The 20704-nt window shown below is 44.0% G+C and overlaps 1 protein-coding gene across 6 annotated transcripts in view; it reads left to right on the forward strand.

The window, feature by feature from the left end:
- The window catches only part of CHCHD6 (coiled-coil-helix-coiled-coil-helix domain containing 6), a 249332-nt gene that overhangs the window by 119769 nt on the left and 108859 nt on the right, over positions 1 to 20704 (forward strand). For 3 of the 6 annotated variants that reach the window (XR_005374490.1, XR_005374491.1, XR_005374492.1), the window contains exons 5-6: positions 11264 to 11347; positions 15468 to 15643. Coding sequence is in view for 3 of the 6 variants with exons in the window: in XM_038565446.1 (XP_038421374.1) it covers positions 11264 to 11347 (84 nt within the window). In the remaining 3 variants the exon portion in view is untranslated. The remainder of the gene's footprint in view (positions 1 to 11263; positions 11348 to 15467; positions 15644 to 20704) is intronic. The other 3 variants (XM_038565446.1, XM_038565448.1, XM_038565447.1) reach the window with 1 other exon arrangement.

The following is a 20704-nucleotide window of genomic DNA, read 5'->3' on the forward strand; positions in this document are numbered from 1 at the left end:
CCCGGATCGCGCTCTGGGCCAAAGGCAGGCGCCAAACCGCTGTGCCACCCAGGGATCCCTAGAAGGATGATTTTTACAAGTGTTCCACTCAACTCTAAAAAGAATATAAATATTCAAGTTTATTAGATCAATCTTGTTAATCTTAGTATTCAAATCTTCTAAGTCTATATTAACTTCTTTGCAATATTAAAGGAAAAGTGTTCAGTATTTCACCAATAAGTATGATGATCTCTAGGTTTTGTATACATGCCTCTTCATCAAGCTAAGGAAATTTCCTTCTGTTACTGGTTTATTCAAAGTTTTTTTCATAAATGGTATTTATTTTTGCCAAATACTTTTCCTGAGTCTATTTGAAATGACCACATGATTTTCCTCCTTTTGTTAATGTGGTGAGTATGTTGATTGATTTTTACATGTTAAAGGAACCTTGGACTCCTGGCATACATCCTGGTTGAGCATGGGATATTATTTTTTTTACATATCAATGGCATTGATTTGCTAATTATTTTTTGGTTAAAGATTTTTACATCTCTTTTCTTAAGTAATGCTGGTCTGTAAATTTCTTTTCTTGTAATGCCCTTGTTTGGTTTGCTGTTATAATTTAATAGTCTCATAAAATGCATTGGACAGTGTTCCTCCTCTTCTGTTGCTAGAAGAGTTTAGAAATGGTATGGTTTCTTCCTTAAATATTTGATAGAATTAACTAATCGGTGTGAAGTCATCTGGGCAGCAAAATTATTTGAGGTAAGGTTTTTAAAAAATTTGCTTTATTTTGTAAATAAGGGGGAAATTATATTAAGCTTATCACAGGTATACAGTTCACACATTTCTATTAAAGCATTTATCACATTGTATTTATTGGTTATTTTGGTAATTAAACTTAATGGAGGGCAGCCCGGGTGGCTCAGTGGTTTAGTGCCGCCTTCAGCCCATGGTGTGATCCTGGAGACCCGGGATGGAGTCCCATGTCAGGCTCCCTGTGTGGAGCCTGCTTCTCGCTCTGCCTGTGTCTCTGCCTCTCTCTCTGTCTCTCTGTGTTTCATGAATAAATAAATAAAATCTTTTAAAAAAATAAAATAAACAATGGATCTGTAAGTTTATAGTTTTTAACTCATCCAGAAATTTTTCATTCATTGTTCTTCAAATATTCAGATACTTTCCTTCTCCCCTTCTCCTTTCCACAGGTATCCAATTATATATGTGTTACTAGTTGATACTGAAATTGTTCCATTGGTCACTGAGGTAGTATTCAGTTTTTCAGCCTTTATAGGATTTTACATTTCAGCTCACAAATTTCTCTTGGGTTCTTTTTAATAGTTCCCACTTATCTCATTATGTTCACATTTTCCTTTAAATCCTTGAAAGTATTTATCATAGCTATTTTGGAGTCCTATGCTAATTCAATCATCTCTGTCATTTCCAAGTCTAAAGAAAAGGACTAAATTTCCTCCTGGTTAGGAGTCATGGATTCTTGGGGATCCCTGGGTGGCTCAGCGGTTTAGCGCCTGCCTTTGGCCCAGGGCGTGAGACTGGAGTCCCCGGATCAAGTCCTGCATCGGGCTCCCCGCATGGAGCCTGCCTCTCCCTCTGCCTGTGTCTCTGCCTCTCTCTCTCTGTCTCTGTGTGTCTGTCTCTCATGAATAAATAAATAAAATCTTTAAAAGAAAAAAAGTCATGGATTCTTGAGTAATAGGTTTAATTTCTAAACATTTGAGGATTCTTCTGGGGATCTTGCTGTTCTTAATTTCTAATTTAATAATTTTGTGATCATAGTGGATACTTTGTTTTATTTCATCTGTTTAAATTTCTTGTAGCCCAAAGTAAGGTCTATGTCCACTTAGGAAGAATGTGTGTATCTACAGTTGTTGCAAGTATTCTATAATGTCAATTAGGTCATGTTGGATGATAATATTGTTCATGTCGTTCTTATCTTTGTTGATATTTCATCTGGTTCTATCAATATTTTAAGAGAGGGATGTTAAAGTCTTTAACCATGGGTTTGTTTATATTCTTTAGTCTGTCAAATTTTTATGTTTGAGAGTTTTGTTATTAGATACACATTTATAATTGTTATTTTTTCTTGAATAATTGTCTCCTTTGATTATGAACTGTTCCTCTTTATATCTGGTAATATCTTTTTGAATGCTCCCTTATTTAATATTATAACTACATCAGCTTTCTTATACTTAGTGTTTGCATGATATATCTTTTTCCCATTCTTTTTTGAAACCTCTTTGTGCCTTAATATTTAAGATTTTTTTTTTTAAGATTTTATTTATTTGGGCCACCCTGGTGGCTCAGCGGTTTAATGCTGCCTTCAGCCCAGGGTGTGATCCTGGAGACCTAGGATCGAGTCCCATGTCAGGCTCCCGGCTTGAAGCCTGCTTCTCCCTCTGCCTGTGTCTCTGCCTCTATCTGTGTCTCTCATGAATAAATAAATAAAATATTTTAAAAAATAAGATTTTATTTATTCATGAGAGACACACAGAGAGAGGCAGAGACATAGGCAGAGGAAGAAACAGGCTCCATGTGGAGAACCTGATGAGATTCGATCCTAGGACCCCGAGATCACAACATAAACCAAAGGCAGACGCTCAACCACTGAGCCACCCAGGTGCCCCATGAGATGTTTTTTTTTTTTTTTTAAATAACATATAGTTAGGGTTTTGCCTTTCACTGGTCAGTATGGTAGGCAGAACAGTATCCCTCCAAAGATCCCTCTTAATTTCCAAAACCTATGAATATGTTCCTTTGCATGGTAAAAAGGACTTTGCAGATGTGACTAAGTTAAGGATATATGATGAGATATTATCTTATATTACCCAGATGGGTCCAATGTAATCTCAAGGGCCTTTATCAAAGAAAAAGGAATGTAGGAGATTCAGAGAAGGAGGTGTGATGATGGTAGCAGAGGTCAGGGTAACATGGGGTCATGAGTCAAGAAATGGGGCAGCCTCTAGAAGCTGGAAAGGCAAGGAAATAGATTCTTTCCTAGAGCATCCAGAAAGATACAGTCCTGCCAACTCCATGATTTTAGCCAAGTAAGACTTGTATGATACTTCTGATCTCTAGAAACGTAGAGAATAGATGTGTATTAAGCCACTAAGTTTTTGGTAATTTCTTACAACCACAAATAGGAAATTAATAGAGGGTGTTAAATCTGTTTGTTTAATATGGTTATTGATATGACTGAATTTAAATCTGCCATCCTGATGTTTGATTTCTGTTTGTTCTGTTTTATTCCTCCATTGCTCTTTTCATGTAGGTTTTTTGAGGGAGAGGGTAGAGATGAATCAGTATATTTTAAGAATTCCATTTTATCCACCCAGTTGACTCTGTATTTGTGACCTCTTTTGTTACTTTTTTAGAGGTTGCTCTAGAAATTACTTGTTTTTCAAACTTAAGACTGTATTCAAAAAGTCCATTACTTCAGGAATTATTTAAGAACTTTACAAAAGCATTCTACTTGAGGTTTTTCTGAGCTTCTCAGATCTTGTATTTGTAGTCTTTAACTTTGGAAGTTCTTGGCCTTTTTCTCTTCATTCTTTTGCCCCATTTTCCTCTTTTCTTACTAGGACTCCAATTAATATACACTATACCATTTGATATTGTCCTGTAGATCTTGAGTGCCCTGTTCAATTTTATTTTTCATGCTTTATCTCTTCGTGTTTCAATTTGTATAATTTAATGACTTGTTTCTAAACTCACTGATTCTTCTGCTCTGTTCAGTCTTCTAATAAACCTATGATTTCATGCTATACTATGTTAGAAATTCATTTTTAGCATTTCCATTTGGTTGTATTTTATAGATTTGTATAGTGTTAGTGAAAATGGTGGAATAAGGACCTCTGAATATTCTTCCTTCCATAAAAGCAATGAAAATGCTCAGAGTCAATTTTTTTTTTTTTTTAACAGAACTCTGAAAATTAACCAAAGCTTACAGCAATCCAGGAGCGTTTGTTCAAGAAAAATGATGAATCTCAGTAAGAACAGTTATCTTCATGGGATTTTAAATAGTCTTATTCTCATTCTTCTTTCCCCCAACTAAGCAGTAACTTTGAAAACCAACAGCCACAGTCATGGTAAAAACAGCAGCCTGGCAACCACTGGATGGAGCAGAGAAGGATTGAAGTTCTTTAAAGTCCCATGCCTAGAGAGTTGTCATTATTTTTCCTGTCTGGTGGTTTCTGGAAGAACCTACTTGCAAGGCTGTTGTTATTTGACATGACTCAGAGGTTATCCAGCAAAAACATCCTTTCCTAGGAGGCATTTTTCAAAAACAACCAGAGGCAATTGTTGAACACCATGGCTGCTTAAGGAGGTGCATAACAATTTGGGCAAATAGGGCAACCCAAAAGCTTAAAAAAAAAAACTACCCACAGCTAAGATCATACTCAATGGTAAAAAGCTGAGAACTTTTACTTTAAGATGAAGAACAAGACAAGGATGTCCATTGTCACCACTTTTATTTAACATAGGAAGTCCTAGCCGCAGCTATCAGACAAGTAAAGGAAATAAAAGGCATCCAAATCGGTAAAGAAGTAAAACGTTCACTGTTTGCAGACGACATTCCACATAGAAAGCCCTAAAGACTCTGCCAGAAAACTGCTAGAACTGATAAATAAATTCAGTAAGGTCACAGGATACAAAATCAATATATAGAAATCTGTGTTTCTATTAACTAATAATGAAGCAGCAGAAAGAGAAATTAAGAAAACAGCTCCATTTACAATTGCACCAAAAATAATAAAATATCTAGGTATAAACTTAACCAAAAAGGGGAAAAAAAATCTATACTCTGAAAACTATAAAAACACTGATGAAAGAAATTGAAAATGATACAAACAAATATAAAGATATTCCATGCTCCTGGATTGGGAGAATAAATATTGTTAAAATGTCCACACTACCCAAAGCAGTCTACATATTTAATGCAATTGCTATCAAAATACCAACAGCATTTGAAAAAAAAAAAAAAAAGCTAGATAACAAGATGTTCATAGAAGGCTTTGAAAAGCTCCAACATATTCTTGGGAATCTAGAAGGCCAGATGAATGGGTGGGGCTGTGCACAAGGAAATCTCAAAGAGATTCACAATTAGATCATCATAATCAAACTGTCGAATGCCAAAGTCAAAGAGAGAAGCTTGAAAGTAACAGGATAGAAGCAATCCGTCACATGCAAGAGATCCTCAATAATATTAATAGTTTATTTCTTATCATAAATAATGGAAGCCAGAGAGTGCCCATCTCCCTGTAGAAATTCTCTGTTCACATATCTTGTCTACCTTTCTCTACTAGATTCTTTAACATATTAGTCATAGTTACTTCAAAGTCCCTCTGTGTTACTTGTAACATCTGGACCATTGTTGCATCTGACTGCATTGAGTATTTCTCTTTATGGTAGGTCATTATTTGTGTGCATGTGTTATGTGTATGTGTTTACATTTTTGATTGAGTGCTTAACCTTTTGTGTACACAAAACATTAGACACTGCATTATATATGTCCAGTGAAGGTTTTCTTTTCTATGAGATCATTAGTCTGGGGGCTTGGGTGTTTTATAATGGCATATAGTTAGATTTTCTTTTTCTTTCTTTTATCCAAAGTGAGAATCATTTTCTTTTAAGGGTGAGATTAATCAGTTCATGTTTTGTATTTATTATCTATTCCTAAATGAGAAGTTACAAACTTTAGTGGTTTAAAACAATGAAAAACAATAAACATTTACTCCCTCACAATGTCTGCAGATTGGGGATCTGGGCACAGCTTACTTGGGTGTCTCTGTCTCAGGGCTACAGTCTCATCTGAGGGTTCAGGTTAGGGCAGCTCTTTTTTCCATGCTCCATTGTGCAGCTGTTGGCAGGGTTTAGTTCCTCACTGACTGTTGGCTGGAGGTCTCCCTCAGTTCTTTACTGTGTGGATGTCTCCATAGGGCAGCTCACAACATGGAAGCTTCCTTCTTTAGTGTGAGCAAGACAGAAATCACTGTTCTTGTAATTGTAAAGTGACATTCTATCCCTTTTTTGCCATATTCTATTCATTAGAAGTTTGTCACTAGGGGGCGCCTGAGTGGCTCAGTTGGTTGAGTGTCACTCTTGATTTCGGCTCAGGTCATGATCACAGGGGTTGTGAGACAGAGCCCTAGGTCAGCTGGTCAGCTTGTGCTGGGCATAGAGCCTGCTTAAGATTCTCTCTCCCTCTGCCCTCCACCCCAAAAAGTTTGTCACTAGGTGCAGCCCACACTCAAGGGGAGGGCATCACACAAAGACAGGAGTATCAGGACAGGATCATTGGGGACCATCTCAGAGGCTATCTACCACATATATATTGTGATATATATAAGTAAGTCAGCTGACTTATTCCTATAATTTTATTTGGGATTTTCTGTTTATATCCTCTTCTCCTCTTCCCCTCATCTCCTTCAACCGCCCCCCCCTTTCTCCTCATTGCTACATCTTGTTCCCTTCCCCCACCTCATTTTACCCTCCCCTCCCCCACCCACCCTCCTTTGCCTTTTGCTTTAATAGTCCTCTTCCTCCTTCCTCTCTTTTCCCTCCCTTCTCTTCCTCCCCTGCCTCCTCTTTGCCATCCCATTCAGCTCTTCTTCTGAGGTAGTTCTTAAATGCTGGTTGGAGTCTGTCAGTTGGAGTTCCAAGTTTTTCAGCTCCTCTATCATACATTTTATCTTCATCTCCTGCTGCAACATTCTGGATCACATTTATGTACTACTTTCTAATTTGCTAATTTCTGCCTTACTGCCCTCAGTTTAGGGTTTGTCTTAACCATTTTATTTTTTTATTTTGGAGAAATTTACATTTATAATATTTACCTGTTTGGGGGTTTACCTGTTCCAGGTTTGTAATTCCTTCTTTTTAAACCAGGAGTTCATGTATCTTTTGATATCCTTTAACATTCACTTTTAAAATTCTTTTTTTATTTATTTTTATTTATTTATGATAGTCACAGAGAGAGAGAGATTGACAGAGACATAGGCAGAGGGAGAAGCAGGCTCCATGCACCGGGAGCCCGACGTGGGATTCGATCCCAGGTCTCCAGGATCGCGCCCTGGGCCAAAGGCAGGCGCTAAACCGCTGCCCCACCCAGGGATCCCACATTCACTTTTAAAATTCTTATCAATTGGAAATTTAAACACTGGCTGAATATTTGATGATGTTAAGGAATTAATATGGAGGAGTATGCAATGGGATTATAGTTTGGTTTTGGAAAATAAACGTCCTTATCTTTTAGAGAAATATATTGAAGTATGTACAGATGATCTGCTGTAAGAAATTTCAGGGTAGGGAGGGGGTGGGGAATGTAGGTGAAACAGGATTTCCTTTAGCTTATAAATTTTGAAGTTTAGTGATGGCTGTCTGACATTTTATTAAATTATTATGTCTTATGCTTAAATGTTTACATAATAAAAAGTTTTTAAAAATCCTTTGTCATGATGTCCCATAAAATTAATTTCATCAGGAGTGAATTCATATTCCAGTTGCTGATTTTTTTGGTAGCTTTTCTAAGCATCACATTTATTCACATATTTGGGATTTGGTTTGCAGGCCCGTTTTGAGTTTTCAAATCATTTTGATTTTTGTCTTATTTTGCTTTGCTTTCTCTCTCAATTTTGTTTCTCCCTGTCTAGTATTTTTCTAGTGGTCTACACCTGCCACCCAAATTCAGAGACCGGTGTTATTGTGGCCTTCTGAGGCCCCTCTCCATGATAGTACTAGTGGTGCTGCAGAGCTGGGACCTGAGCAGGGCAGCTTGATTCATTTGTGGCCTGGGGCTGAGTGGACTGGAGCTTTGGCCTCTGGGCTGAACCTCAGCCCTTCAGGAATGTTTTACATCAGCTTCTTATTCTGGGGAGCCCTAAGTTCCGGGTGGCAAGCCCGACTCCAGTTCCCCTGCTCTGTAGAGCAGGCTTTGTTCCAGCTGCCTCTGCTGACTCCAGACCCAGAGCCCAGCAGGTCTGTGGCTCCAGCCTCACCTACTGTTTTACATTCCTGTTCTGTTGGGCATTTTAATCTTGTTTTTGAACCTACCCATGTCTTTTTGCTCTCCTGTTCGTATATTTTATCTGTTCTTGCTATGTGTTTAGAGCTGGGAAGATGCATCAAAGTATGAACTCACTGTGCTCTCTTGACTGGAGGAAGTCCTTGACTAAATCACTGAAGATTCTTTTCATTCCCCATTCAAAGAGTATAATCCACCAAGTAGATCTTCATAATGGTGATATTTTGCCTTTGTATTGGAGACAGCATACTTTACTCAGTATTTTTTTCCCAGAAGACTGACTTGGTAATCTCCTTAGAGAAAATAACAACCCGCTACCCCACAAGTTACCTCAGCACACATCCCTCTCTAAAATTATCTTATTTTTCTACACACACATTTGTCTCTCCTACTGGGATCTAAGTTCCATGAGAACAGAAACTCTTTCTCATTTCCCTTTTGTATCTGCAACCCCTCTGCGATAGTGTCTGTCATATGGTAGGCACTCAATAATGTTCTGATAAATTACTGGATCAGTCACTGAAACCTGCCTGTGCCTCCTTAATTCCATGGTCATGCTGCGAGGTGCTGCTGCATGGCCTCTTGTGAGTGCTGGGAGGCACGTATTGGACCATGGCAGCTATGCAGAGTGGCCAGTGTTGTCTGAGGCCCACCTTCCATTCATCATAATAGTATCCTGGAGTCCTTGCACCCAGCCGGGCATTGACAGCCAAGTGTTTGTATCACATTCATTTGCCACACCTCCTTTTCATGTGTTACCTCCTGTCCATTGTTACTCACTGGATTTCATTATAAATCTCAGAGAAGAACAGAGCAGGTAGGTGGTGCCTGTTAGTAGGTGAGGTGGAGGCAATGAGCCTGCCACCTTGCTGGCTTCCTGTGATGGAGCCTATGGCTTTGGGGATGTGCTGAGGCAAACCAGGCCTTCCTCTCACAGAACTTCCGTTGCGGTGGGTGAAACAGACTCCTAGCTCTCTCAACAGTTAATCACTTCCTTACTTGGCATTAGCTTAGTGGTGTTACAAATTGACATGGCTATAAAAGGAGACCTCCATATTCTTAGCATTTCTTCTTGTGTGTGAATAGTCTCTCTGTGGCCTGAGGAAGTGTCAGTGGTTGGGGAGCTTTGCCTGGAGCCTTAGCTCTCCATCCCATTTCTGCAATAGATGTCCATGCTGGCACAGGCCCGGGAACCATGAGCTGACTGTTCCTGGAGCCACTGCCCAGAGGAAGCATCCTGATGTGTCGGCGGGAGGGAGGACAGACAGATGCTTGGAAGAGTCTCCTCATCTACTGCCCCACTGGCCTCAAGTGAATGGCAGCAGAAGAGCCTCATGGCAATTTTGCTTTCAGATGTCAGCTTTCCGGTTGGCTGGGACTCTTGGCCAGAAAATGGCAAGTCTGGAGCCCCGGGAGGTATTCCTGTACTGTCTGCTTCATTGTGTCAGACCAGCTTCTCCTCTGATTGTATTAGGGACTGCTGATGGTTAGGGCCCAGATGGCTGCGGAGGGCCCAGCACAGATTAGCCACGCGCCCATTCCTGGGACACTGCCTCGGCATCATGCTTTGAAAAATCCTGTGAGAAATCCCCAGCATTCAGTATCACTGTTTGTATTTAGCTTTCCTGAAGTGTTGGCATTCCAAAGGCATTCCAGAAGCCTTCTTGGCATGTTTAGATATTCTGCAGCAGTCTCAGGAGCCAAGTTTCTGCTCTCTTCTCCATTCTGCAGGTAAGCAGACATGCCCAGGAAAAGGAGAGCAAATTGCTTAAGCTTATGAGCCAGTCAACCCAGGGGCCCAAGCCTTTCCCAGGGGCTGTCACCACTCTGCGCTTGGCTCCTCATCACTGGCCCCTGCTGGGCTTTATAAAGTTTTCATGTCAAGGCAGTAGCATTGCCAAGGAAATGGGCTTTCAGAACATTGATCCTTCTCCTGCTCAGTCTTTTTGAACAGTTCAAACCCATGTGCTGACACCATAGTGTGGTTTGAAGGAAGCAGCTCAGGACTTGGAGTCACTGAGACATTGTTGACTAGCTCTGTGCTCTTAGGGTCATGATAATTTAGTGACACAGGAGCCTGAAATGAGGCCCTTGTAGGGGGCAGACAGCAATCAGATGGCATTACTTCTCTGAGCCAGCCCTCTGGGGGTCTCAGATCCTGGGTGGGGGCAGGTCCTGGGTCCTTATCCCACAGAGGTGCTGAGAGGCTCCAGGGCCGTGGATGTCCCAGACAAGAGGACACGGCTGTGATGCAGGTATCCCTTGGTGATGCAACCTGCTGTGGTCCCCACCCCACCTTTTCTGCAGGGGTTTCCCTAACCTTTCACACAGCCTGTGGGCAGGCACTTCTGCTGCAGGCTTGTCTATTGTACCTGAGTGAGCTGGAACAGTCACCGAGCTAGTTAAGGGTGGGGCAGTTTCAAGCCCAGGTGTGCTGGCTCCAGGTTGCTTGCCCTGGTTAGCCAAACAAGCCCCTTGGCCAAACTGTAACCTTGAGGGAGGGTCCTCAGCCACATGCACCAGCCAGTCTGTTCCCCTTCAGGTAGGTGAGGGAGCAGCTGTCCTCTCCAGCTCGAGGGTTCTGGGCTTTCAACACCGCTCACCTTTCGGATCCCTGACCCCTGGAGCAGGGAGTTTGCCTTGCCAAAAGAAGGGTATTCTAGCATCCCTGCCTCCGGGGACTCATGTGTGAGTCAGTGGCACGGTCTGGTGCCAGGGGTGAGGACTCTGTGGCCAAGGAACAGCTCTGGTCCTTCTGGGCTGTGTGGCCGTGAGGCCGTGCAGCTCTGCAGTCTGGCCCTGCACCTGCTGGGGTTCAAATCCCAGTTCCTCCCTCACAGCTGTGAGCCGGGATGGTTACATAGCCTCTCCATTTCTTCTCCTACAAGGACATCATAATAATCCTGTCTACCTTTTAGGGGTGTTGTGAGGGTCAGGTGAGAAAGTCTGTGGGAAGCACTTGGACCAGTACTTGGCACATAGGAAGCACTTGGTAGACATCACCGGTCTTCTGTGAAATGACTCTAGCAGCTGTGCAGCTTGAGGTTCTCTGGTGAAGACTAAACACCTCACGGTACATACGTGGCCTGGCCTAACATAGGTTTGAGGCTCCTGGTCACTGCTGCTTGCATGGCCGGTGTCTCTGTGAACAGAGCCCCCGTGCCCCCCGCTTCCCCCCCCCCGTTCCTCCCCACAGCTCAGCCCAGCTGCTGCTGGCTAATTCAAGCTTTGTTCTCTCCCCACTAGGCCAGGGAGCTGGAGAGCCGGGAGGCAGAGCTGAACCGCCGTGACACCTTCTACAAGGAACAGCTGGGGCGCCTTGAGAAGAAGGTAAGGCTTGGGTCAGCTGCCTTTGGAACCAGAGTCCATCGTGGCTATGGGGGAGAGAGGAGCCTGCACTCCCAGTTCCCCGTTCACCCCAGCAGCCGGCCCCCTGTGGACCTGCCCTCCTGTGTGTGGCAAGCACCACACCCTCGCCCTTTCCATAAATTGTATTCACAGAGATAATTGGTTTTTAATTTGCCCGCCTTTTGTGAATGTGGCTGGCTGTGCTATAGTGAAAGTGAATTCACCACACTTTCACCACAGGGCGGTGCTGAGACCTAGCCTACCTTTCTTACTTTAGTTAAGCTGCAGTGGATAAAAATAATAATAACGTGAAGTCCTGCTGCACAAATACATTAAAGTTGTATTACTGATTTTCTTCCGGGAGTTGGGCAGATCAAAGTGCACCGTGGCTACACACTCCCTACTTTTCTAGGGATAAGCCTTTGAAATGAATGAGATTCAAAGACATACGTATCATTGTTACTTTTTTTGTTAACACATAGGACTCTTGAAAATTCATTTGGTAACTTGCTTGCTTTTTTTGGGGGGGTGGTTAATTTGTTGATCATGACAGATTTTTCAAAGAAATGGCTTAAACCGTGGAAGGAGATGGTTGGGAGGTTTAAAAATATTGTTCTTCCTCCTGCCTGAGACAGCATGCCAGGCAACCTGAGCCATCAGCTTATTGCAGGCAAATCTTCGAGACTCGTTTGTCATGGTTTTGGAGCTTTGAAATTGACAGTTTGCTCTAGGGGCTTGATTTCCATAGGGGTTTTCTCCTGTGTCATGGCACACTGGAGGCTGGTGGAAATGTGGATATCTGGATTTCCAGGCTGTTGGGGACAAGAGGGATGCTCCCCCTTACTCTGGGGATGCTCCTGTCTGCTTCCTGCCTGCCTCCTGCAGGATGTTTAGGGGACATCCAGAATTCTGATGTGAGCGCACAGCACCGCCGGTCGCAGCGTAGTCCTGAAGGCCAGTGGGACCCCCTGAGCCACTGACAGAGGGGGCCTTAACAAGGAGGGGTTTCCTGGAACGGCGTCCTGCCCAGGTTTGACTATAGCTGTAATGCCAAGGATTATGATTTGAGACCCTGGAAAAGGGTAAAAACATTCCACCAGCCATAGCTCTAATTATCACGGTTGCCCATATGTTCATAAGCGCAGATTTTTTTTTTGTGTGTTGTTATGTGTGCAATTCTGTGGTCTCCTGCTGTGCTTCTCTTGCATTTCTTTCTCTGGGTTTGGCTCCTAGAAGCATGTGTGTATGTGTCTGCTTGGGGTGAAGGGCAGCAGCCTTCCAGCATTTTTCCTGTCTTGAATCTGTTTTCCCCTTGTCACTCTCCTTTCTCATCCCTACTGTAATTCTCCCTCTTCAGCCCGGTTTTCTGCTTTGCTGAAGGAAAGGAAATTCTCCTGGATGAACCCTTCCTTCTCATCTGTTCTTCCCCACTCGCTTGTTCGCTCATCCTACAGGGAAGCCAAACTCCTTACATATGCAGATGTGGGCATATTTTTCTAAAATGAGGTTTTCCTACATGATTGTGAAGTTACTGAATGCTTCCAGAAGGAGGTGCAAAAACATGATCACCTGTCTGGCTCTGAAATACTAGCATTTTGCTGGTGATAATATACAAAAGGAAAGCACCTCCCAAATCCCAGGAACTAGAGATTGGTGAGGCAGACAGGGGTGGGGGTCATGGGGTAAAAGGGGCACTGGAGAGGGGGCGTAAAGAGGCAGTTCTAAGGCTTAATTGCACCAGTCTTGAGAAAGATTTTCCATCTTCTCCATGGATAATTTTATTCCCGTAATGGCTGAGAAGATGAAGAACACGGCATCCGACAATCTTTTTTATTAGCTGTTGCTTTTATATAATTCTGCTTTCATTTGTTGAATACTCTCAGACCTTGACATTTTCAGCTTCTGTACACACAGCTTAAGGGCCTTCCAATCAGCAGGCTCCTTTCTTTTCTTTTTTTTTCCCCCCATTTCCTCCTAAGTTTAGAAATTGATGGTGGAAGCCTGTTTAGGGGGAAACTTGGAACAGATGCTGAATCATCCTTGACCACCCAAAATAGTTGGGAGTGTGGCCAGGGGCCAGAAAAGGTTGGAATGGGGAACACAGAGGCCTGGGATTGTGGAGGTGCCATACTTTGTGCACCAGCCTCTTAGCTGGAACCCTGCTGCCCTTCTGCCTGTAGGACACTGTTTCCGAGTGCTGGCCCATTGTGATTGGCAGGGAAATCCTGTGCAGAATCCAGACTCATTTTCAAGGGGAGGAGACATCTTGACCCCTTTGTACCACAGTATTTATTCCCTAGATGATTATTCTTAAGTGTGGAAATCATATTTTGTAAGGCTCCTATGCTTTATAATCTTTCTGAGTAATTGTTCCTCACGCCTACACTGCAAGATCTAAGTGAGTGTTTTTCCTTTCATCACAGAGAGCAGTGAGCTGCTGGGGGCACTAGGGCCTAGTGAGGGTCTTATGGCACCTGGAAGCAAATCCCAGATGTGGTGTTGACACAGGCTGTGAAGCAGGGGCAGCACGTGTTCACAGTGGGCCTGGGCCCACATACAGCAATGTATCACTGCCTTCTGCAGCCATGCTGTCCCTCCTCATGTCTCAGTTTCCTTGTCTACAAAATGGGGGTATGATGGGGTCAGCACCCTGAGGTGCTGATGGGGTCATTAGAGGAGGTGATGCCTGGAAGGTGTTGGCATGTGCAGGTGCCTGGCAAGTGCTGGCTCCTCTCTGTAGTGTGCAGTGGTTATTGGCAATCCTCTTTCAAGTCCTAATGCTTCAGGTTTGGTTTAATGGGTGAATGTGTGTATACGTGCACAGACGTATGTGTGCTGAGATGGATACTATCATTAGCGGTCGGATTGCTCTCTGGGATGTGGAAACCTCCTCTCCAGGCTTCACGGGGCTTTTCTTGGACGCCTGCCATAGTGTCTGTCTGTCATTCAGTATGCAGAGAGGTAGAAGAGGGCTCTGTGCAAAGCAATATGGAAACCATGTGTGCTCACAACTGGGTGTTTCTCAGTGTTAGAGAAGAGCGCCATCTTCCATTTCAGTATGTTGGGCGTAGGGTCCAGAAGGTGAAGCTGTCTACCACCTTGACTGTCAGAGCTGTGGCTGCTGAACCTTTTGCCATCCTCACTGGCCTCCCAGAGCCTTTGCTCAGCTGCCCTTTGTGTTTTCCTGTAGGAAACAAAAGAACTGGGAGTGGGCCTCTCCAGCGCTCCCCCTGGATTCAGTTATCTTTCTGCTAAGGGTGACTTGTGCCCCGCCTGAACCAGCACGTCTTCTGTCTTATGGTGGAAGCCTGGGGGCCCGCTGGCTCTGAACCCAGCAGCCATTAAGCTGACCACTCTGGCTGGCCAAGAGTGTGTCTTCTGCCCTCAGCCATGGGGCCAGGTCAGGGAGGTGGTGGAGAACAAGCCAGTCATAGAGTCCTAGGCCAGGCCTCGATAATTTACCAGCCTTCTGATTCTGAATAAATAGTTTAAGTTCCAAAGCTTCAGCTGTCTTATCTTTGAAACAGGAATTTTAAGACTAACCTACCAGTCCTTTGGAGGATGAGTGGTCATTAGTGTATGAGTATCTGATGTAGGAGTTTTCAGTTTCATGTCATTTCCATCCTTTTCCTTTTCTTTAATAAATGCATAGCCATTTATTAATTCCAAATTCATTTAATTCTGCTAAGTGCACAGAGATGGTTCTGACAGTTGTGATTCCTACCTCAGGGAATTCACAGCACAGTTTGGGAGGGGAAGAAGATGTGAGGAATGGGATCCCAGGTAGGAAGATGCCTGAGTGCCAGCTTCCTGCCAGCGGACCTGCCAGCCCTGTAAAAATGGTCTCAGTTTTCCCAAACTCAGCAACTACAACGTGAGGAGTGCATTTTGGGGGTGTAGCTTCACAGACTGGAGGCAGGGAGAAAGGGAGAACCTGAGAAATATGTGTGTTCTTCCTGGATCTCAGGCTCTTTCCCCCAGAATGTAAATCTCTGTTCCTGCCCCTGTTGGATACATATGCCATCCCAACATTGATATGTGAACAGTCAGCCCTTTTCTTGTTTTTTTCTCTTTGCTTCTACTCTGGCTTTCTTTTTTTAAGGAACAACTGTCATGTGATCCTGCCAAGCCTGCAGCTTTCTCAGTGACAGCACTAAACAGCCCCCTGCCTGGTGTCCCTGGGGGTGTCAGTCGGAGTCTGTTCAGGAAAATAGGAGCTGCTCTATGACGCAGAGGAAGAGGAGTTAAATGTGGAGGATTCTGCTTTACAAAGAGAAGGTAGCCCACTGGTCAGAACACATGGAAAGGGCCTGGCCTCACACATGTCGAGGAAATACAGTTGCAGCCATAAGGCAGCACCATATGTACTCAGTAGAATGGGTGATGTGGGAGCAGTGGACACTGCCAGGTGCTGGCAAGGCTGTGGTTAGCCCAGGCCCTCCATACTGCTGGCAGGGAGGTAAATTGGTGAAGCTACCATAGAAAACTGTTACCCATTGTCTGTTAAAGCTGAACACAGGCTTGCCCTATGACTTGGCAATTCTGTGCCCAACAGAAATGTGTCCATAGGTTCACTGAAAAACCTAACAAAAACTGTAGAATGTTCCCTGCAGGATCATTCACAATCACCCCCAACTGTCAACAGGGGAATAGATAAATCACAGTAGTCATTACTGTGGAGGCCCAGTCGGGCATGAGAATGAACTGGTTGTGGCCACAGGCAGCAATATTGGTGACTCACATCAACAGAACACTACACAGAAGGGCCAGCCATAGAATACATATACATTGCATGGATGTTGTATTACATGAAGTTTGAACACAGTGGAACTGATCTGTGGTGTTAGGAAGTGGGATAATTGCTACCATTGGGGGAAGTAATGAGGAAGAGAATATGTGGGGGGTGGGGGCTTGTAGGGCAGGGTAAAACTCCCTTTCTTGATGTGGATGCTAGTTACACAGGTGGGTTCAGTGATGAGAATTCATCAAGCCATGCTGAGAGGTTTTGAACTTTTCTGTTAGCATGTTCTACTTGATACAAAGTCGGATACAGTTGAGGATGGCAGATCTGCCTTTAGGTACCAACCATTTCAGCTACCTACCTCTCTCTCTCTCTCTCTCTCTCTCTCTCTGCACTTCCCTAGGCCCTGTGCCCCTTGTGTGTTCTAGCACTCACTATGCTATTGTGTGGCTGTTGGCATCTGTGACTGTTTCTCCTTCCAGACTATAAAGGCCTGGAAGCTCAGAGTCCTCCCTGGTCTGATTCATTGAGGGTGATTCATCACCAAGGGCTGGGGATGCAGTGTCTGGTACAGAATAGGTGCCCAGTAGATGTTTGCAAGAATAAAGAAAGTATGTATGCGCAAGCAGGAAACAGTGACGCAGTGGGGGTTCCGGGAGAGGGAGGAAAGCTTCTTGGTGGAAGCTGTGTTTGGAGAATGAGCAGTATGGAGCGGGCAGCCCACAGAGCAGGACATGAAGAATGTGGGGATTTGGGATAGAGACCCCAACCCAGGTGCTTCCATGTGACCATTGGCGGTGGGTTGGGAAGCTATAAAAATAGATTGGGATCACATCATGAAGGACCCCAGATGACTGGCTAACCAGTTAGCCTTCCTTTGGGATAATGTTGGGAGTTCTCGAAGAGCTGTCAGCTGGAGAAAGAGTTGTACTTGAATGTCCAGAAGAATAATGGTGCCATTAAGGAGAAAGAAAAAAATTCAAGTAAGCCACGACACTTGGGGAAGGTTGTGAGTTTAATTCTAGACCTGCACATACAAGGTAGAGATGGCCAACAGATGACTGAAAGTGTCAGACATGGAGTTCTGTGTCCCTCAAGATGACAGCCACCACGATGTTATGAGCATCTGCTATGTGCCAGGCTCTTTTACATAAATTATTGCTAATCCTTGCAGCAACCCTGCAAGGTAGATTATGTTATACATTTTACAAATGAAGAAACTGGGAATCAGGTTAAATGAGCTGCCAGAAACCATGTAGCTGATGGATGAAGTCAGAGCTCTGAAGTCTCTGCTCTTCCCACCACGCCACGCTGCCTCCCAAATCGGCTCAGGAAGAAAAGTTCCAGAGAATGTGGTTGACAATGCCAAATGCTACAGGCCACGGAGGGCTAGAAGAGAGGCCCATTAATTGCCTCTTGAAGGACATGTAAGTTATCCTGAGAGAGCCTTTCCAGTATTGCCATGTAGAACGAAGCTGAGTTATGAGGGCCGCAGTGAATGAGAGAAGTGGAGGAAACGGGTGTAGACCATTCTTTCAAGAACTTTCATCAAAGGGAGAACATTGCTGACTTAAGAGGGAGTGACTCTCTCGTATTTATGGGAGGAGAATTCGTAATGTGTCCCTGATGGGTCCAGTGGAAGATGGGTCCCAATGGGGGTCAGAAGGCATGCAACAGAAAGGGCTACCTTCACCCCAGAGGAGTGTTCTTAGAGGAATGGCCTTGTGGCTCCAGAGGTGGAGTGACTTCCAGCTCAGTGTTGAGTGAGCAGTATGTCTTGTTAGAAGAACTGCTAACCACAGGCATTTTTCCTGAGTGTGGGGAGACTTGCTTGGTGTCAGGCTTGACATTGGTACCAGAGAGCCAGAGAGAGGCTCACCACTTAGGATGCAAGACTGAGGCATGGCAAGTATTCCCAGTATGACATGCCCCCAGAGAGAAGCTGCCAGAGTATTCAGAGGAGGGAACAGATAACAGTGACCTGAAAGCAATGTGGCAAGAAAGTGGCCTGTTTGGGAAGGAGCCCACCACTGATCATTGTGAGGAGCAGTTCTTTACCTGCTGAGCAACTGCTCTGAGCCCAAAGGACTTGTGAAGATTGTTGAGTCCAGACGTTCTTCCCTAGTGGCTAGAGAAGGACACCCACACACCTGTAACCCAACCAGTACTGCTTCATAATGGTAGCAGCATAAAAATGGCCATTTTGTGTGTTCTTAACAGGGTACTGTAAGTGATAAGTGAAAGAACATACTACTTAGAGATTTAGGACAGCCTTTCTTAGAGAGAATGGGCTTTTTGTACCTGTGCTGGTAGGACCCAGTTCTTTTGATGAGGAAACAAAGAAATAGAGAACCATTGATCCAACCCAATTATTTTCACAGATAAGAAAAGGGCCCCAAGGCAGCTAAGTGGTTTGAGAATCACTTGTATGGCTGCAAGCACTGGGTTTTTAGATCTAAAGGGACCTGGGTTTGAATTACAACTTTACCACCTGCTGGCTTTATAGGCAAGATCAAGTCACTTAAGCCCTGGAGCCTTGGGAGTTTTCATCTTTACAATGGGGACAGTAGTAATTACATTTTCAAGATAATAAAGGACATGACATAGGACCTAGTCCATTGTAATATATATCTTAGTACCTGCCATTACTGCTACCAGCCAGATCTAATAATATAACTGCTGTTGCTCCTATTGTCCCCAGAGGTCACATAGCTAATTAATAGTATAACTAGGACTCAGGTTCCTTGCAGCTGTGTCCATGAGTCTTACAGTTTTTCCACCGTAGGGTAAGAGTAAGGGTTAACAACAGGCTCTGGAGGTAGATGCTTTCGAATCTTGGGTCCCGCCACCACCTCCACCCCCACCCCTGTCACCTCCACTGCCACTGCCTCGTGGTCCTGCATTCCCTGTATCTACTCTGTACTCTACTTCTGGTCTGTTTGCTACAGGTCCCATCTTCTCAGAAGTTCTCTCTTTTATCTCATAGTAACCTCTGAGGTGAGGGGGGAGCAGAGACTACTCTGTGGGACATGTGGAGAGGCTGTGGCTTTCCTGGGCCTTGAGGTCAGGCTTCCCTGGGATAGATGTCTGTGCCAGGGCCCTGCTGAACAGGCTGCACGACTCCTCTTTGCTATGTACAGTGCCTGAGTTATGTCACTTAGGTTTGGGGGGGCTGTTTATCATAAAGGAAAATAAGGATGCTCAGAGAGGTTAAGGTATGGTGCAAGGTTTCACAGCCATTCTACTCCAGGTCCAAGATTTAGACAACTCTTCCTGAATCCCATGTCTGTAAAACAGGAATAGTAGTTCTTATCTTGCAGGATAGTATTGAGAATTAAATGAATTGATAGAGTATTGCTAACAAACTCTCTGTCTCTGAAGCTGGTTTTCTTGGTGCTCAGTAGCTAACATTTGCTGAGTATTCCCCCATATGGAAAGCACTAGCCAAACACCTCATCTGAATTGCCTCCTTTTGACCTACACAGTGACCCAGGAAGCTGACTGATAAAATGACAACTGATCTTGTTTGAATTGTTGTTGTCAAAGTGCCAGGTGTATCCCAAGTGCATCACATGTTCTCATTCATCACATTTGCAAAACAGTCCCACGAGGTAGGAACTGTTACCATTCCCATTGTATAGGCAAAGAAACAGGCTTTGAAACTGGCAGCAGTTGTCACTTGAAGGATTTGGGATCATAGCAGTCCGTTTGCTGTCCATGGGCCCAGGCAGGCTAAATGCAGGGATTGGTTGTTCATCGGTCTGCCGCTCAGAGTACTGTTTGAAATTGCATTGAAATGATCTACAGTGGAGGTGCCTGGGTGGCTCAGTTGCTTAAGCTTCCAACTCTTGGTTTCAGCTCAGGTCAAGATCTCAGGGTTGTGAGATCCAGCCCCATGTCAGGTTCCGCACTCAGTGAGGAGTTGGCTTGGGATTCTCTCCCTCGCCCCTCCCCCCTGCTCACACTCATGCATGCACTCTCTCTCTGTCTCTCAAATAAACTTTAAAACAAAAGATCTAAGATCTATGATGGAATTTACACTAAGCAGAGGAGTAAAATAATATAATGAACCTCTCTGTCCCTGTCCCCCAAACTTAACGATTTTGCCACATTTTCTCATATTTATTTATTTTTCTCTTCGTTCTTTGTTTTGAAGCAAATCTCAGTGACCATGACATTTCCCTCTACATACTTCAGTATGTGTTTTTGAAAAGTATGGACATTTTCTTATATAACTACAATATTGTTATCTTGCTTCAGAGAATTAACATTGATTTCCCTGATTTCCTCAAAAATACCTTTTCCCAGTGGGGTGTCTGTGTGTGTGTGTGTGTGTGTGTGTGTGTGTGTGTGTGTGTGTTGCTGGTGTAAGTCAGGATCCACTGGAGTTGCCACATTATAATTGGTTCTTAGTCTTTTTTAAAAATATTTTATTTATTCATGAGAGACAGAGAGAGAGGCAGAGACACAGGCAGAGAGAGAAGCAGCTCTATGTAGGGAGCCTGACGTGGGACTCGATCCTGGGTCTCCAGGATCACGCCCTGGGCTGAAGGTGGTGCTAAACCGCTGAGCCACCCAGGCTGTCCAAGTTCTTAGTC

Source organism: Canis lupus, chromosome 20, assembly GCF_011100685.1.
Source record: "Canis lupus familiaris isolate Mischka breed German Shepherd chromosome 20, alternate assembly UU_Cfam_GSD_1.0, whole genome shotgun sequence".
Classification (NCBI taxonomy): Eukaryota; Metazoa; Chordata; class Mammalia; order Carnivora; family Canidae; genus Canis; species Canis lupus.